The sequence below is a fragment of the Gopherus flavomarginatus genome, chromosome 3 (assembly GCF_025201925.1).
Source record: "Gopherus flavomarginatus isolate rGopFla2 chromosome 3, rGopFla2.mat.asm, whole genome shotgun sequence".
Classification (NCBI taxonomy): Eukaryota; Metazoa; Chordata; order Testudines; family Testudinidae; genus Gopherus; species Gopherus flavomarginatus.
Genome location: NC_066619.1, coordinates 187,003,354 through 187,019,542, shown reverse-complemented (window position 1 = coordinate 187,019,542; position 16,189 = coordinate 187,003,354). Strand labels below are relative to the sequence as shown.

Sequence of the window (16,189 nt, the reverse complement as noted above, 5' to 3'; positions counted from 1 at the left end):
CTACAAACGGGTCGTACTGAAGGGTGAACTGTCAGGCTGGAAGGAGGTTACTAGTGGAGTTCCTCAAGGATCGGTTCTGGGACCAATCTTATTTAACCTTTTTATTACTGACCTTGGCACAAAAAGTGGGAATGTGCTAATAAAGTTCGCGGATGACACAAAGCTGGGGGGTATTGCTAACACGGAGAAGGACCGGGATATCATACAGGAAGATCTGGACTACCTTGTAAACTGGAGTAATAGTAATAGGATGAAATTTAATAGTGAAAAGTGCAAGGTCATGCACTTAGGGATTAATAATAAGAACTTTAGATATAAATTGGGGATGCATCAATTGGAAGCAACAGAGGAGGAGAAGGACCTTGGGGTATTGGTAGATCACAGGATGACTATGAGCCGCCAATGTGATATGGCTGTTAAAAAAGCTAATGCGGTTTTAGGATGCATCAGGGAGGTATTTCCAGCAAAGATAAGGAGGTGTTAGTACCGTTATATAAGGCGCTGGTGAGACCTCACCTGGAATACTGTATGCAGTTCTGGTCTCCCATGTTTAAGAAGGATGAATTCAAACTGGAACAGGTTCAGAGACGGGCTACTAGCATGATCCGAGGAATGGAAAACCTGTCATATGAAAGGAGACTCAAAGAGCTTGGCTTGTTTAGTCTAGCCAACAGAAGGCTAAGGGGGGATATGCTTGCTCTTTATAAATATATCAGAGGGATTAATATTAGGGAGGGAAAGGAATTATTTAAGCTTAGTACCAATGTAGATACAAGAACAAATGGGTATAAGCTGGACACTAGGAAGTTTAGACTTGAAATTAGATGAAGGTTTCTAACCATTAGAGGAGTGAAGTTCTGGAAAAGCTTTCCAAGGGGAGTAGTGGGGGCAAAAGACATATCTGGCTTTAAGATTAAGCTTGATAAATTTATGGAAGGGATGCTATGATGGGAGAGCCTAATTTTGGCAACTGATCTTTGATTATCGCCAGATAAGTATGCCCAGTGGTTGGTGATGGGATGGGATCTGAGTTACTGCAGAGAATTCTTTTCTGAGTGCTGGCTGGTAAGTCTTGCCCACATGCTCAGGGTTTAGCTGATCGCCATATTTGGGGTCGGGAGGGAATTTTCCTCCAGGGCAGATTGGCAGAGGCCCTGGAGGTTTTGTGCCTTCCCTTGCAGCGTGGGGCATGGGTCACTTGCTGGTGGATTCTCTGCAGCTTGAGGTCTTCAAACCACAATTTGAAGACTTCAATAACTCAGGCATAGGTTAGGGGTTTGTTATAGAAGTGGATGGGTAGGGTTCTGTGGCCTGCTTTGTGCAGGGGGTCGGACTAGATGATCACATTGGTCCCTTCTGACCCTAGAATCTATGAATCTCTGGCCGTGGAAGGGATAGACGCTGGTGATTGCTAAATAGTGTCCACTTTGGTCTGGATGGAATGGATGAATGGCAGAGCCACACGAGTCGGGGCATCCGCCGACAGTATGTCTATGACCGGGTTTTCCACCTCCGGGACCTCCTCCACCTGAAGGTTGATGTTTAAGGCGAGTCGCTGGAGAAGGTCCTGGTGGGCTCGAAGGTTGATCGGGGGCGGGCCTGATGTAGAAGTACTGGCTACTGCCTCATCCTGGCGAAGAGGAGGACGACAGACCCAGCACAGTTGGCTCATTTAGTGACTCCTGTTCTGGAGGAGCATCAGGGTCCGGGAACACCTGAGGATCTGGCGCAAGAGCCGAGTCGTCCATACCCGCTGGAGGAGGGCGGCTAACAGTGGCCTCTGGTGCCCGATGTTCCGACAGGGCGGAACGAGATGGAACCGTGGGTTTGCCTTGGGCCTGGTGATATGTCCAAGGCGTCCAGAAGGACCACTGAGGCGCTTGTTCCGTGCCCTGAGGCTCCTGGAGGACACGGCTCTGCGTTTCTGAATCTCCATATGTGGTGCTATCAGCGTGTGAAGACTCAGATGGGTGCCGTGATGGCCATGGCGGAGCAGAGTGCCCGTGAGGAGGAGCCCTGTGCGTAGGGTACCGTATGTCATGCCTCACAGGAGGGCGGTACCGGGAGTCGTACTGGTGCCGAGAGGTTGACCGGGACCTGTGACTGGCGCGGTGCCGGGAGGTCGACCGGGATCGTGAAGCTCTATGGTGGGAGTGACTGCGGCGTGAATGGTGCCGGGAGCTGGACCACCGTCTGAAGTATCGGTCCGGAGAGCGGGATCTTGAACAGTACCGCGAGTACGACCGGTGCCGAGAAGGAGATCGGTACCAGGACTGTGAGCGGCGTCGAGATCAGGACCGGTGGCGAGATCGGGAGCGCTGGCGAGACCTCGATCTCGAGTGGTGCCTGCCTGCGGCGTCGATGGAAGGTGGCCTGACTAGGGCAGGCTTCCCTGCTGATGCAATAACCTGCATCGGTGGTGCTGGGGGTTGGGGCAGGGTGGGCTCTGTTAGGGCAATGAGTTCTCTCGCCGTCGAAAAGGTCTCTGGCGTGGTGGGAACAATAAGCTCGACCTCGGCGTGGTCCGGGGAGCTGTCATGCACCGGACTCAACGGCTCTTGCCTGGCCGGAATCAACGGTACCGAGATTGCCGGTGCCATGGCAGTTGTTGGTGCCGGGCGACTCGGTTTCGGCTGCTGCTCAGACTGCGGTGTAAATATTGGAGCTGCAGGAGCGTTGACCTTTTTGGCACACGGGGAGAGGGAGCGGTGCCGGGCTGGTTTCTGGGCCGGTGCCGGTTGGTGCCGGGGCATCTTGGTGGTGCCGGCACTCTCTGGTGCTGACGAGGCACTTCTCCCCGGCGCGGACTGTGCGGCACTCGGTGCCGAAGACGGAGGAGTGAGGGCCGCCTCCATTAGGAGCTGCTTAAGACGAAAGTCCCGCTCCTTTTTTGTCCGCGGCTTGAAGGACTTGCAAATCTGGCACTTATCTGTAAGATGAGATTCTCCCAGGCACTTTAGGCAGGAGTTGTGGGGGTCTCCCGTTGACATCGGCTGCCGGCAGGCCGAGCACGGTTTGAAGCCCGGTGAACCAGGCATGGGCCTGGGCACTGGGAGAGGGGAAGGGACTAATCCCCAACCCTCTGAACTATATACACTAACTAGGTTTACAAAAGGTTATTAAAAGTGTTAACTACAACTATGAAACCATAAAACTATATACACAATAGTACTAGAACGAGTGAATAGCTAGGGAAGTGGAGATCAGCTAAGCCGCGCTCCACTGTTCCAACGACCGACACGGGCAGTAAGAAGGAACTGAGGAGCGGACGGGTCAGCAGGGGTATATATTTGGTGCCATAGCGGTGCCACGCCAGGGGGCACCCAGCTGACCCACCGGGTGTTGCTAGGGTAGAAAATCTTCCGACGAACGTGCACGCGGCGCGTGCACACCTAATTGGAATGGATATGAGGAAGCACTCGAAGAAGAATTTGGCATAATTTACACTACTCATTCAGAAAGTAACAAGGACAGAAAGAGCAGGGAACTTGTAAATCAAGAATATGGTGTATTGGCAGAGGTATGTAGGCTATTAGTCCTGTACTTTCATGGGTATTAAAATTTCTTCCCCTCCACATTAATACACTGATCAGAACTGTGACACAGTATACCTCAAAGTAACACCCTGGAACCCCCATATTCACCACTGTGATATGATGATATCTTTTGTACAAAGTATGCCTTGTGAAGCATCACTTAAGAAGTCTTGATTTGCTGAATATTAATATTCTGTTGGATTGTATGTACTATCATTGTATGTGAAGTTATGAAGTATTGCTATATGTGTTACTGAAATATGTTATGAGGTTGGAAAACACCCAGAGCTGGTCTTTCAGTTGCAACAAAGGAGCAACTATCACTGGCCAGACAGGCATTAATGGTCCATCAAGAAGAATCCACTCTCCCAGGGGCTCCTTAGAGAGGGCACATACACAATGGAGAGTGCCCGACCAATGGGGACTGCCTGACCCCTACATCACAGCAAGGATCTTTCTAGCAGCTGGAAGAAGGCATAAAGGAGGGACAGTGACATCATCACTTGGCCTCTCTCCCCTCCCATCTCAACACCTGGAACATTGTCTAGAAGACAAAGATTTTGAGCTAGGGAGATTGGTCCAGGCATAGAAGGCAGTCCAGTCTGTGTATTGAGGAACTGTGAGCTGCCTGTAATGTGTCTGTTAGGGTAAGAGATTGCTTGATTAAAATCTTGCTTAGGGCAGGTCCACACGACAGCCTAAGCTGATATAGGTAGAATGATATATAGTCATTCAGGGTTGTGAAAAAGCTCCCCTCCCACCAAAGTCACTGCAAATTTCACACTGTCCACACTGGTGCTATGTCGGTGGGAGACACTCTCCTAACAACATAGCTTCCACTTCTCACTGATGTAGAGTAATTATGACGACGAGAGAGCTCTCTCCTATTGGCATAGTACATCTTAACGAGATACACAACAGCGGTGCAGCTGCGCCGCTGTAGTGTAGACTTGCCGTAAAGTTAAAGTTAGAAATGTAGTGTAAATTCTATTTTACTTCTTACGTAACCAATTTTGATCTCTATGTCTGCTTCTTATAATCACTTAAAACCTATCTTTCTGTAGTTAATAAATCTGTTTTATACTTTATCTAAAAGTTTGCTTTTAGTTGAAGTGCTTGGGGAATCTCAGTTCAGGTTAACAAGGGCTGTTGCACGTTCATTACCCTTTTGTCAGAGTGGCAAACTAGTTAATGAGTTTGCATTGCACAAGGGAGTCTTGAGCAATGCAAGACGGTATATTGCTGGGGTGATTGACTGGTGCCTATTTCTGTATGATTCATGAATGGCTCAGGAAGCACTCATGCAATGTAGCTGGGTGTGAAACAGCCCAGGCTGGAGAGGTAAGGCAGTACAGCGGTCCCCCAGTTCCAGGTTGTACCCCAGGGATCCTGTGCAAGAACATACTTATTTCAGATACTGAAAAAAACATCAGAATCTAATTTGCCTGTCATCTACTGTACAGTATGTAGGGTTTCTGGTTTTCTGTGTTTATTTTTCCCCATTCCAGTGTTTATTTTGAATTTTTTTTGACTATTTTAAATGCTTGCAAATCAGTGATTTTTCAGTGTTCAGAAAATGGTCCAAAATTCATTATTAATTAATTTTATTACAGTCATTTTTTCCAATATTTGTGCATCTCTATAAAATTCCAAACCACAGCAATGTTTCGTTGATCTAAAAATCATACAATGTGAATACATATTTCTGTGTATCTTAGTTATCCATTTATCATGCACTGTAAACGAAATAGTCCAAACTTATCTTCCCGAGCCATAGCTTTCCAAATGCCAAGCAGACAGCTATAGCATATGTTGCTGGACCAAATGCACAAAAACTGTCTGTAAATTTTCTCACAGGAATAGTCTGGCTATCCAGTCCCAAAATGTTATGAAACTTGTTTACACATGTGTGCCTGATTCTCCTCAACAAGAAAATCATTGTTCTCCATAGTATATTCATCAGTTCTTTTTTGACCTACAGGGCATTGTGAGCTCAGCTGGCATCCACTGTAATGACATGTGGCTGAAACAGGCAGGAAGGGTGCATGCTGATGTGGCTGTGGCCATAACAGATGTTTTCACTTTCAGCTGTGTGTATCCAATTTTTATTGGTTACACCTGGAAATGCCTATGCATGTGTCAGTGGTTTCTTTATTCAGGTACTTTTGGTGTAAACTAAAAATTGGAAACCTCATGTACTTGTTAGTTGTGACCAAAGGCAATCTGAACTTAAAAGAAAAGGTTTTTCAACTTGTGTTATTTTAACTGCTTATATGCAAAACCAAAATTCTCCTTTTTTTAGCTTTCGGATTTCTATACCTCCCTATAGAAGTACTAAAGGTATAAACTAATTTGCAGCCAAGATTCCAGTCAACAGAGCCTCAATTTATGTACAGTTGATGAAAAAATTCTCACTATTCGGTATTTTTCTAAGTATTAATCAATCCTAACAGATTTATGTCTGAAGTAACAGTCCAATCTGAAAAGACCTCTTAGGTACACACGCCTCACACCTCCAAACTACAAACAAACTTGAAGGAAGACTTCACTGCTGTTTGCAAACTACATTCATTCAATCTGTACCAGTGCTTTCCATTCCTCACCACTTGAGAGAATTAAAGGCTGCAGGGTGAGGGAATGCCACCTGGTCAATAGCTTGGAATTACTTCTTTTTCACTAACTGCTCTGTCTGCTGCTTCTAAGATCTTAAAAAAATGGTATACAACATCCACAGATATTTTTGACAAAATGTAAAGTTTTTGCCCCCAATGGAGTTGGAAAGTTCAAGGAATTATCAGCTATTTGGTTCAAGTCAGTGACTAGCAGTTGCTACAAACAAACCAGGACTGTAGAAAAAAATTGTATTGGACACACATCAGTGGATCTATTTATAATCCAAGTCTCTAATGATGTGACATTCATTTATTTAGGTTTTTTTTTGTGTGTGCATCTACTATTATCTTGCATCTAGATGAATTACATACAAAGTAAAACTAGGGCTGTCAAGCGATTAAAAAAATGAATTGTTAAAGAAAAACAGAATGCCATTTATTTTAAATAATTTTTGGAAGTTGACTAAATTTTCCAATATGTTAATTTCAATTACAACACAAAATTCAAAGTGTACAGTCAGGGGCGGCTCCAGGCCCCAGCACGCCAAGTGCGTGCTTGGGGTGACAAGCCGTGGGGGGCGCTCTGCCGGTGTTGTGAGGGTGGCAGGCAGGCTGCCCTCGGCGGTGTGCCTATGGAGGGTCTGCTGGTCCCACGGCTTCGGTGGACCTCCCGCAGGCGTGCCTGCGGAGGGTCCGCTGGTCCCGCGGCTTCGGAGGTCCACCGAAACCGCGGGGCCAGTGGACCCTCCGCAGGCAAGCCGCCGGAGGCAGCCTGCCTGCCGTGCTTGGGGCAGCAAAATCCCTAGAGCCGCTCCTGTCGACAGTGCTCACTTTATTTTTTATTACAAATATTTGCACTGTAAAAACCAAAAGAATTAGTATTTTTCAATTTACCTCATACAAGTACTGTAGTTTAGTCACAAATTTAACTAACACATTTTTTTAACGAGCGTCATCAGCATGGAAGCATGTCCTCTGGAATGGTGGCCAAAGCATGAAGGGGCACACAAATGTTTAGTATATCTGGCATGTAAATACTGGCTACAAAAATGCCATGCAAATGCCTGTTCTCACTTTCAGGTGACATTGTAAATAAGAAGCAGGCAGTAGTATCTCCCATAAATATAAACAAACTTGTTTGTCTTGGTGGCTGGCTGAACAAGAAGTAAAACTGAGTGGACTTGTAGGCTCTAAAGTTTTCCTTTTATTGTTTGAGGGCAGTTATGTAAAAAAACCACTACATTTGCAAGTTGCACATGCACGATAAAGAGATTGCACTTTACAGTGAAATAATTGTAATAAAAATAATCATATAAAGTGAGAACTGTACCCTTTGTATTCTGTGTTGTAATTGAAATCAGTATATTTGAAAATGTAAAAAAGCATCCAACATATTTAATAAATTGCAATTGGTATTCTATTGTTTAACAGTGCGATTAAAAGTGTGATTAATCGCGATTAATTTTTTTTAGTTAATCGTGTGAGTTAACTGTGATTAATTGACAGCCCTAAGTAAAACAATTTTTGATCAAATACTAAGCACACCCAGAAATTCTTAAAACTTAATATCCTCAAAAACCTTGTCAACCCTCCCGGTTTCACTGGGAGTCTCCTGGAATTACGCCCTATCTCTACGGTTACTGCAGCCAAACCGGGAGATTTTAGGGGCTGAAAGTCTGGTGGCATAGTGGGGCTATGGCAAGCTTCCTGCTTGCCCTGGAACTGTGCTGCTCCCAGGAGTGGGTGGCTCGTTCCTACAGGAACTGTGGCCAATGGGAAGCGGCACTTGCGGACACGGGCAGTGCGCAGAGCCTCCTCCATGCCAGGGACCACAGGAATGAGCCACCTGCTACTGGGAGTGGCGGGGGGCCAGGGAAGGCAGGGAGTCTGCCTTAGCTGCGCTGCACTGCTGCCTTGGAGCCACCCGAGGTCAGTGCCTCCCAGCTGAAATCTGCACCCCACAACCCTCCTGTGCCCCAACCCTCTACTCCAGCCTGGAGCTCCCTTCTGCACCCAAACTCCCTCCCAAACCCTGCACCTGTCACCCCTCCCACACTCCAGCCCCCTCCAGCGCCCATACTCCCTCCCAGAGCTCGCACCCCACACCCACTCCTGCACCCCAATCCTCTGACCCAGGCTCAGCCCGGAGCCCCCTCCCACACTCTGAACCCCTCGGCCCCACCCCCCAGAAGAGAGCCCACACTCCCTTCTGCACGCCAACCCCGTCCCAGCCCGGTGAAAGTGAATGAAGGTGGGGAAGAACGAGCAACAGAGGAAGGGGGGATGGAGTGAGGGGAGCGGGGCCTCAGAGAAGGGGCGGGGCAAGGGTGTTTGGGTGTGTGTGATTAAACAGTTGGCAACCCTAATCTTCTCCATGACCCACCGTCCAAACTTCCCACTAATCCACCACTACCAGAAAAAAGACGGGGAGAACAGGAATGTTTTGCAGCTTATCCAGATAGTCACAAAGTACAAATTCTGATGACTTAAGACCTCATGTGATTTTCACAATCAAGGATCCCTTCCTAAAAAACACCCTGGCAACAGATTCCACCCAGATAAAGCTTGAAGTGACTCAGATAGTCACAACTGCCATGATTTCACATGGCAGAGAGACAGCGTCTCAAGCAGAGGAGGCCCATATGCACACAATATGATCAATGACAGTTGGTGCAATGATATATAAATCTCTAGGAGTATGTTAATAGAAAGTCTCATGAAGGGAAAAAATCCTATTAGATATCGTAATAAATGCTGCTTGCAAGAAATTGGAAGAATGTACACCTCATGTGTCTGTCTCACACAGAGCCCTGGTCTACACTATGAGGTTAGGTTGAACTTAGCCATGTTAGGTCGATTTTATAAGCAATGTGGCTACACAACCAACCCTGTTCCGTCGACCTGCTGTACTCCTCCCTGGCGGGGGGAGTAGGGCTAAAATCAACCTTCTTGGTTGGAATTTGGGGTAGCGCAGACGCAGCACACTGCAATTTGATGGTATTGGCCTCCGGGAGTTATCCCAGAGTACTCCAATGTGATCACTCTGGACAGCACTTTCAACTCCGATGCACTAGCCAGATACACAGGAAAAGCCCTGGAAACTTTTGAATTTCATTTCCTGTTTGGTCAGTGTGGCGAGCACAGCAGCACAGGTGACCATGCACTCCCAGAATCGCAAACGAGCTTCAGCATGGAGCGAATGGGAAACACTCGATCTGATTGCTGTATAGGGAGAAGAATCTGTCCAGGCAGAACTCCGATCAAAAAGAAGAAATGCTAATATATAGGCCAAAATTGCACAGGGCATGGTGGAGAGAGGCTACATGAGGGACACACAGCAGTGCCGCGAAAGTCAAGGAGCTCAGCCAAGCCTACCACAAGACAAAGGAGGCAAATGATCACTCCGGGTCAGAGAGCCCCATACATGCTGCTCCTATGATCTGCTGCATGCCATTCTAGGGGGGGACCCTACCAGTACCCCACCATTGTGCATGGACACCTGCAAGGGGGGAGTCTTACTGGGGGAGGGATAGCTCAGTGGCTTGAGGATTGGCCTGCTTAACCCAGGCTTATGAGTTCAATCCTTGAGGGGGCCATTTAGGGAACTGAGGTTAAAAAAAAACCCCAAAACCCTGTCTGAGGATTTGTCCTGCTTTGAGTGGGGGTTGGACTAGATGATCTCCTGAGGTCTCTTCCAACCCTGATATTCTATGATAACATAGAGGAGGATTTTGTGGAAGAGGAGGAAGACAAGAATGCACAGCAGGCAAGAGGAAAATCCATTCTCCTCAGCAGCCAGGACCCAATACCCTCCCAAGGCAGGTTCCCAGACCCTGAAGGCAGAGAAGATACCTCTTGTGAGGGCACGTTTGTAACTATACTACAGCAGATAAAAGCAATTGTGTTTAATGTTTGATTTGCCCTGAAGAATTGGGCTGCATTCACAGTACATTCTTCCAATTTCCTGCAAGCAGCAGTTATGATGATATCTAATAGGATTTTTTCCCTTCATGAGACTTTCTATTAACACACTCCTAGAGATTTATATATCATTGCACCAACTGTCATTGATCATATTGTGTGCATATGGGACTCGTCTGGAAAAATCTGTTAATGTGTCTGGGGAGGGAGCAGGAATCCTCCAGGGACATCTCCATGAAGCTCTCCTGGAGGTACTCTGAAAGCCTTTGCAGAAGGTTTCTGGAGAGGGCTGCCTTATTTCATCCTCCACGGTAGGACACTTTACCACATCAAGCCAGTAGCAAGTACAGCACGCCCAGCTGCACTCTTCTAATTGCCCTGGTGTCTGGCTGTTCAAAATTGGCCACCAGGCCATCAGCTGACCCTGCCATAAATGTCTCCCCCTTACTCTCACAGATATTATGGAGCACATAGCAAGCAGCAATAACAATGGGTATATTGGTTTTGCTGAGGTCTAATCTAGTCAGCAGACTGCGCGAGTGAGCTTTTAAATGTCCAAAGGCACATTCTAGCACCATTCTGCGCACTTGCTCAGCCTGTAGTTGAACTGCTCCTTATTACTGTCCAGGCTTCCTGTGTATGGATTCATGAGCCATGGGAGCAAGGGGTAGGCTGGGTCCCCAATGATAACTATTGGCATTTCAACATCCCCAATGGTAATTTTCTGGTCTGGGAAGTAAGTCCCTTCTTGCAGCTGTTCAAATAGCCTGGAGTTCCTAAAGATGTGAGCCTCATGCACCTTTCCCGGCCATCCCACGTTGATGTCGGTGAAACGTCCCTTGTGCTCCACCAGTGCTTGCAGCATCGAGAAGTACCCCTTGTGGTTTACATACTTGCTGGCAAGGTGGTCTGGTGCCAAGATAGGGATATGCATTCCATCTATCCTCCCATCACAGTTAGGGAAACTCATTGCAGCAAAGCCATCCACTATTACCTGCACATTTCACAGAGTCACTATCCTTGATAGCAAAAGGTTAGTGATTGCCTTGGCTACTTGGGTCACAGCAGCCCCCATGGTAGATTTGCCCACTCTGAATTGATTCCCGACTGACCGGTAGCAGTCAGGCACTGCAAACTTCCACAGGGTATTGCCACTCGCTTCACAACTGCCAGGACAGGTCTCATCTTGGTATTCCTGCGCTTCAGGGCAGGGGAAAGCAACTCACACAATTCCACATGTGAAAGTTGCGCAGCCACTGGGATTCATCCCATACCTGCAACACTATGCCATCCCACCAGTCTGTGCTTGTTTGCCAGGCCCAGAATTGACATTCCACTGTATCAGCCTGCCCCACTGCCAACATGCTGTCCCAACTGCAACATCCTGTGCTTTCAGGAATGTCTGTATCCATGTCCTCCTCACAATCGTCCTCGTGCTGGTGTTTCATAGCCAGGTTCTACACATACTGCACGATAATGCGTGAGGTGTTTACAATGCTCACAACAGTAGCAGTGAGCTGAGCGGGTTCCATGCTTGCTGTGCTACGGTGTCTGCACAGGTAACCCAGGAAAAAAAGGCGCGAAACGACTGTTTGCCATTGCTTTCAAGGAAGGAAGGAGAACAAAAGGGAGGGGAATCTGATGACAAGTACCAAAAAAACACCCATGAAAATGTTTTTGCCCCATCAGGCACTGGGAGCTTAACCCAGAATTCCAATGGGCAGTGGGGACTGTGGGATAACTACTCATAGTGCACCACTCCGTGAGTTGATGCTAGCTACGGTATTGAGGATGCACTCCGTCGACCTACTGTGCTTATTGGGGACATACACAATTGACTGTATAAAATCATTTTCTAAAGATCGAATTCCACAAATTCGACCTAATTTCCTAGTGCAGATATACCCCTAGAAGAGATTACTTGGCAACATGCTTGAAAGGAGTTGGTAGTTGCAATGTGTTTTTTACTGGACAGACATCCACATTAAAAACCCCAGCATTACAAACACTAGTGGTTGGCCAATTTGCTGGCAGTTTTAGCAGGGAGGCCAAAGAGACTAATAATGAGCTATCCTCTCGCCTTCAGAGATAGTCTCTTCAGGTCAGGGTTGAAACGCAATGGCAGGGCGTGGGCGGGGGGAGGGGAGCTTAAACTGTCACTGCACATGCCAATCACTTTCTGTGAAGAAACAGAAAACTTAAATCTCCTGTGTTGTCAAGCTAGCATCTTTCAAAAGCACTAAATTAACGACAACAAAAAATTGTTTTTGTAGAAGGCAGGAGAGGGTAAATGATTTTAGTTCCTCTCTTGCCATTCTCTCCCAGAGGCCTTCTGTGAAACTCTTTACTAAATTATGGACAGTACAGGAGTCATGACACCACATCCCACAAAGCAATATAATTCTCTGATTCTCAGAGCACCGTCTCGGGGAGGTGAAGCTCTTTTGACGTGCATGTTTGGTTGGACTGCCTGTCGGAGAGGCAGTCTGCCCATACAAGTAAAACATTTAGTAAATTAAAAAGAACACTCACAAAGAATCTTCTACTGGGGGACTATTTAAATGCTAACATGATAGTAGTCTTGAAAATATTAACTAGGAGATTTAAGTAAAGAAAAAAAGTACGAAGTACAAAAAGTATAAATAAAAAGTACAAAAAAGTACAAAAAACAATTGTGTTAGACAAAAGTTTCTTACTTCTTTCATCACGGCCTGCTGGAAAATGGAGCGAATTGAAAGACAGCAACGATGAAAATTCTTGATTAGCTGAGGGTGGATGGATCCACTGAGCTGTTGTACTTCTTTGTGCGTAGGAGTAATAAAGATTCCTTGCATTGTTTCTAAAGAAATATAGTGGAAGAGGGTATTCTCAGGACCAGACGTCAACCTTCAAAAATTAGAGAATACGTGATTTTGAATGAAACCTTGGCTAGACAACATACACTTTTACACTTGATTGCTGTCTGGCGGTGGTAACATGGTAGGAGAATGGAACCAGACATTGTCAAGATTTTCCTATTTCTACACAAGATACATTTCCTTCTAATTAAAACTGTTAACACTGATTATTTTAAAAAACAGCGATCATGGAGGTAACTTGGAGTTGCTGCCCTACTCCAAAGAGGTAGTATTATCCAAAACAAAAAAGAGAAAGCATAAATAACTAGCTCACTCAAAATAGAAAAGATGTTTAAGAGTGCATATTAGTCACAAAGTCACCTCTGTGCCATGGGTTATAAAGAACAAAGCTGTTCTTCAAACCAAACTACTGTTCTTTTTCTGTTTTTACAGCTTGAAGACAACTGCACTTCTAATGCTATTTCGTAACATCACTTTTTAAATATCTCCGCCCCCCACCCCCATCAACTGGGAGGATGAGGCTAGATTTCCAGACAGAAGGCCAGATCTTCAGTTGACATAAACTGATGTAAATCCACTAACGTGAATAAGAGCTACATTGATTTATGCCAACAGGGAATATGACACAGAGATTCAGTTATAGTTACACTGTTAATTAGTAAAAGTACACACACTATTTAATTATTAAATACACTTGGCCAAATTTTCTAAGCACATACACAAAATTGAAAATATTGTGTTAAACATAATGTTTCATATTTACATTAAAATGGAAAAAATTATTTTAGATGCAAAACATCAGTTATGACTTTTTTGTTTTTTTAGAGACTACATTTTCCTGATCTCCCTTTTTCATCAGGACACTCATAGGGCCAACATCATAGCTCTAACGATACAGCATAGAGTAAAAAATCATTGGAAGATGAGTAAACGGAATGGACACTTCCTCACAATTTTACATTTTACTGCCAGACCTTTTTAACTAGAGTGGCAGAAGAGAGAAGATACCTGCAGTTTGGAATTTTGACTCATCTACGGGATGGAATAATCATCACGGGTGAAATTAGTCTCTGTGGAGAAGGCCAGCGAAAAGCCAGTGCAGCACTTAAATTCTATTTTTGAGGGTTGATGTGAGACTTAAGTAGGATACTGGCATTGCGCTAGGCCTCTGCACAGAGGTGAAATTCACTCTAATAAAGGCTAGTATTCAGACTGTAAAAAATTAATGGAAGAGATGTGGCTAAATCTCCTGCACTGCTTTGAAAACTGGGGAGGGCTGTAATGAAATACACAAAAATTCAGAGATTCACAGAGTTTAAGGCCAGAGGGAACACTAGTCTGATCTCCTGCATATCACAGGAGATTCAATTTAATCCAGTAACCCCTTCACTGAGCCCAGTAATTTGTGTTTAAGTGAACTCAGGCTGGTTTGTTCCACAGGCTCAATTTTTTTGAGAAACTGTGCCAAATACCTGCATATAGTACGTAGCCCACTATTAATTTTGAAACATTCTTCTAGTGTGACAACTTGATTAGATGACTCCAAAATCCTTCACAATAAGAATGCACTCCTTAAATCCGCAGCTTCAGCGGTGGAGGCAGCTTTTTCTGGGCCAGCAGGGAAAAGAAAACCTGCCCCCCTCTCTAGTGAGAGCTCAGTTTCCTTGTCAGTTTGAAGAGCAGGGGTGTGGAGGGATAAGGGGAGCTTCCTAACTCACTGCCTGGATTGAACGGTGCAACAGGATTAGGTGAGGGTATCACCTAAAGAAGATGGGGAGCTGGGCTGCGGTGCCTAATGTCTGGTAGGGGCAACACCTCTCCTCCCATACCCTTAACCCTCAGATGAGGAGAGGGCAGTGGGGTCACAGCAATGGCGTTGGGACCAGTTTAAAGGTATGGAAGGGAGTGGATAGGTCAGCCTTCCCCAAGATGGCAGGAATTACAGAAGGAAGAACAATCATCACTAGATAAATTATTGCCAGGTAATTTCTCAGATATGTTAATAGAGTTGCAGCCTAGTTATCTCTCTCTGTGTAGTGTTCAGAATAATGCATTATGGGAGTGGTAGTGTTCATCACTAAGCATATTTAGATATATAGGCAGTAAGGAAAACTGGGCATACAATAAATGTAAAAAAACTCCAACTGTTTTCCTGCTTGACCACAGTGACTGTGTCTCCTCTGTTTGTGACACAGATACTTTGCTTTTGCAGATGCCTACTTTTGGCTGGTGTTACAAGCTCAAATTAAGTCAACTACACAGAATTAAGGCGACAGGTATGTCATGGAGGTTGCGTAAGTCATGGATTCTGTGACTTTCTACAATCACCATGCCACTGGGGCTCCGCAGCAGCCCAGCTGCTGCAGCAGTGGGGGACCCGCCGCCCCATAGCTCCCAGACACTGTGAGGCCCCCCTCCCCACTCCTAGCCCTGCAGGGCGGTGGGGGATCCCCCAGAGCTTTCCAGCTGGTGGCAGCTGTGGGGACCCCGCAGATCCCAGTCCTACTGGGTGGCAGGGATCCACAGTTCCCAGTCATCACAGACAGTGGGGGGACCCTCTCCCCAGCTCCCATCCCTGCAAGGCAGCAGGGGATCCCCCCAGCTCCTAGCCTTGTGGTCAGGGGTCCCTCTCAACTCCCTGCCGCTGCATGCAGTGGGGCAGGATGCTGGACCCTCCTTTCTCCCCATTTTGTCAAGGATGTTTTCAGTAAAAGTCTGGGATAGTTCAAGGCTTCTGTGAATTTTTGGTAATTGCCCGTGACCTGTCCATGACTTTTACTAAAAATATCCATGACAAAATCATAGCCTTTGGTGATTTGCATGTGTCTTTGGACAAAAATGGTTAATTTTGGTGTCTGAAAAATAAAATATTTAACAAAACCAATAATCTCTTACTTGACAACATTATAGAGTTCAGTATCTTTCTCTGAAAGATTCTTTTTCAGGTTTCCTAAATGAAAAGGATTTGGAAGGGTATGTTTCTTTCTAGTGACCTAAAAAACAAAAGGCACAGTAAACTATCAGAATAAGGACATCTAAATCAAGGACAAAAATCCAGCCAAACAACATCATTTATTTAAAATGGAAGTATTAAAAAAATTAAATAGTTTCAGCAATTTTTAGAATGTATTTTATAGTGTAAAGTCTATTGCAGGCTAAAACAAACTGGTAGCATTGTTCAATGTATACCAAGTTTCCTTGATCAATATTGCTTATGCTTTTATAATCTTTGGAAAAATTCTCCAATTACTTTTGTAGTTTT

At 45.6% G+C, this 16,189-nt stretch overlaps 2 protein-coding genes across 9 annotated transcripts in view; both read right to left on the bottom strand.

Annotated features, from left to right (window-relative positions):
* HSPA4L (heat shock protein family A (Hsp70) member 4 like) overlaps positions 1-16,189 on the bottom strand; it is a 653,707-nt gene that overhangs the window by 113,167 nt on the left and 524,351 nt on the right. The gene's annotated exons all lie outside the window — the stretch shown is intronic.
* INTU (inturned planar cell polarity protein) overlaps positions 1-16,189 on the bottom strand; it is a 117,900-nt gene that overhangs the window by 10,223 nt on the left and 91,488 nt on the right. For all 6 annotated transcript variants that reach the window (XM_050946283.1, XM_050946282.1, XM_050946287.1 and 3 more), the window contains 2 exons: positions 15,823-15,920; positions 12,766-12,955 (listed from right to left, as the gene is read on the bottom strand). In XM_050946283.1, the coding sequence (XP_050802240.1) occupies positions 12,766-12,955; positions 15,823-15,920 (288 nt within the window). The remainder of the gene's footprint in view (positions 1-12,765; positions 12,956-15,822; positions 15,921-16,189) is intronic.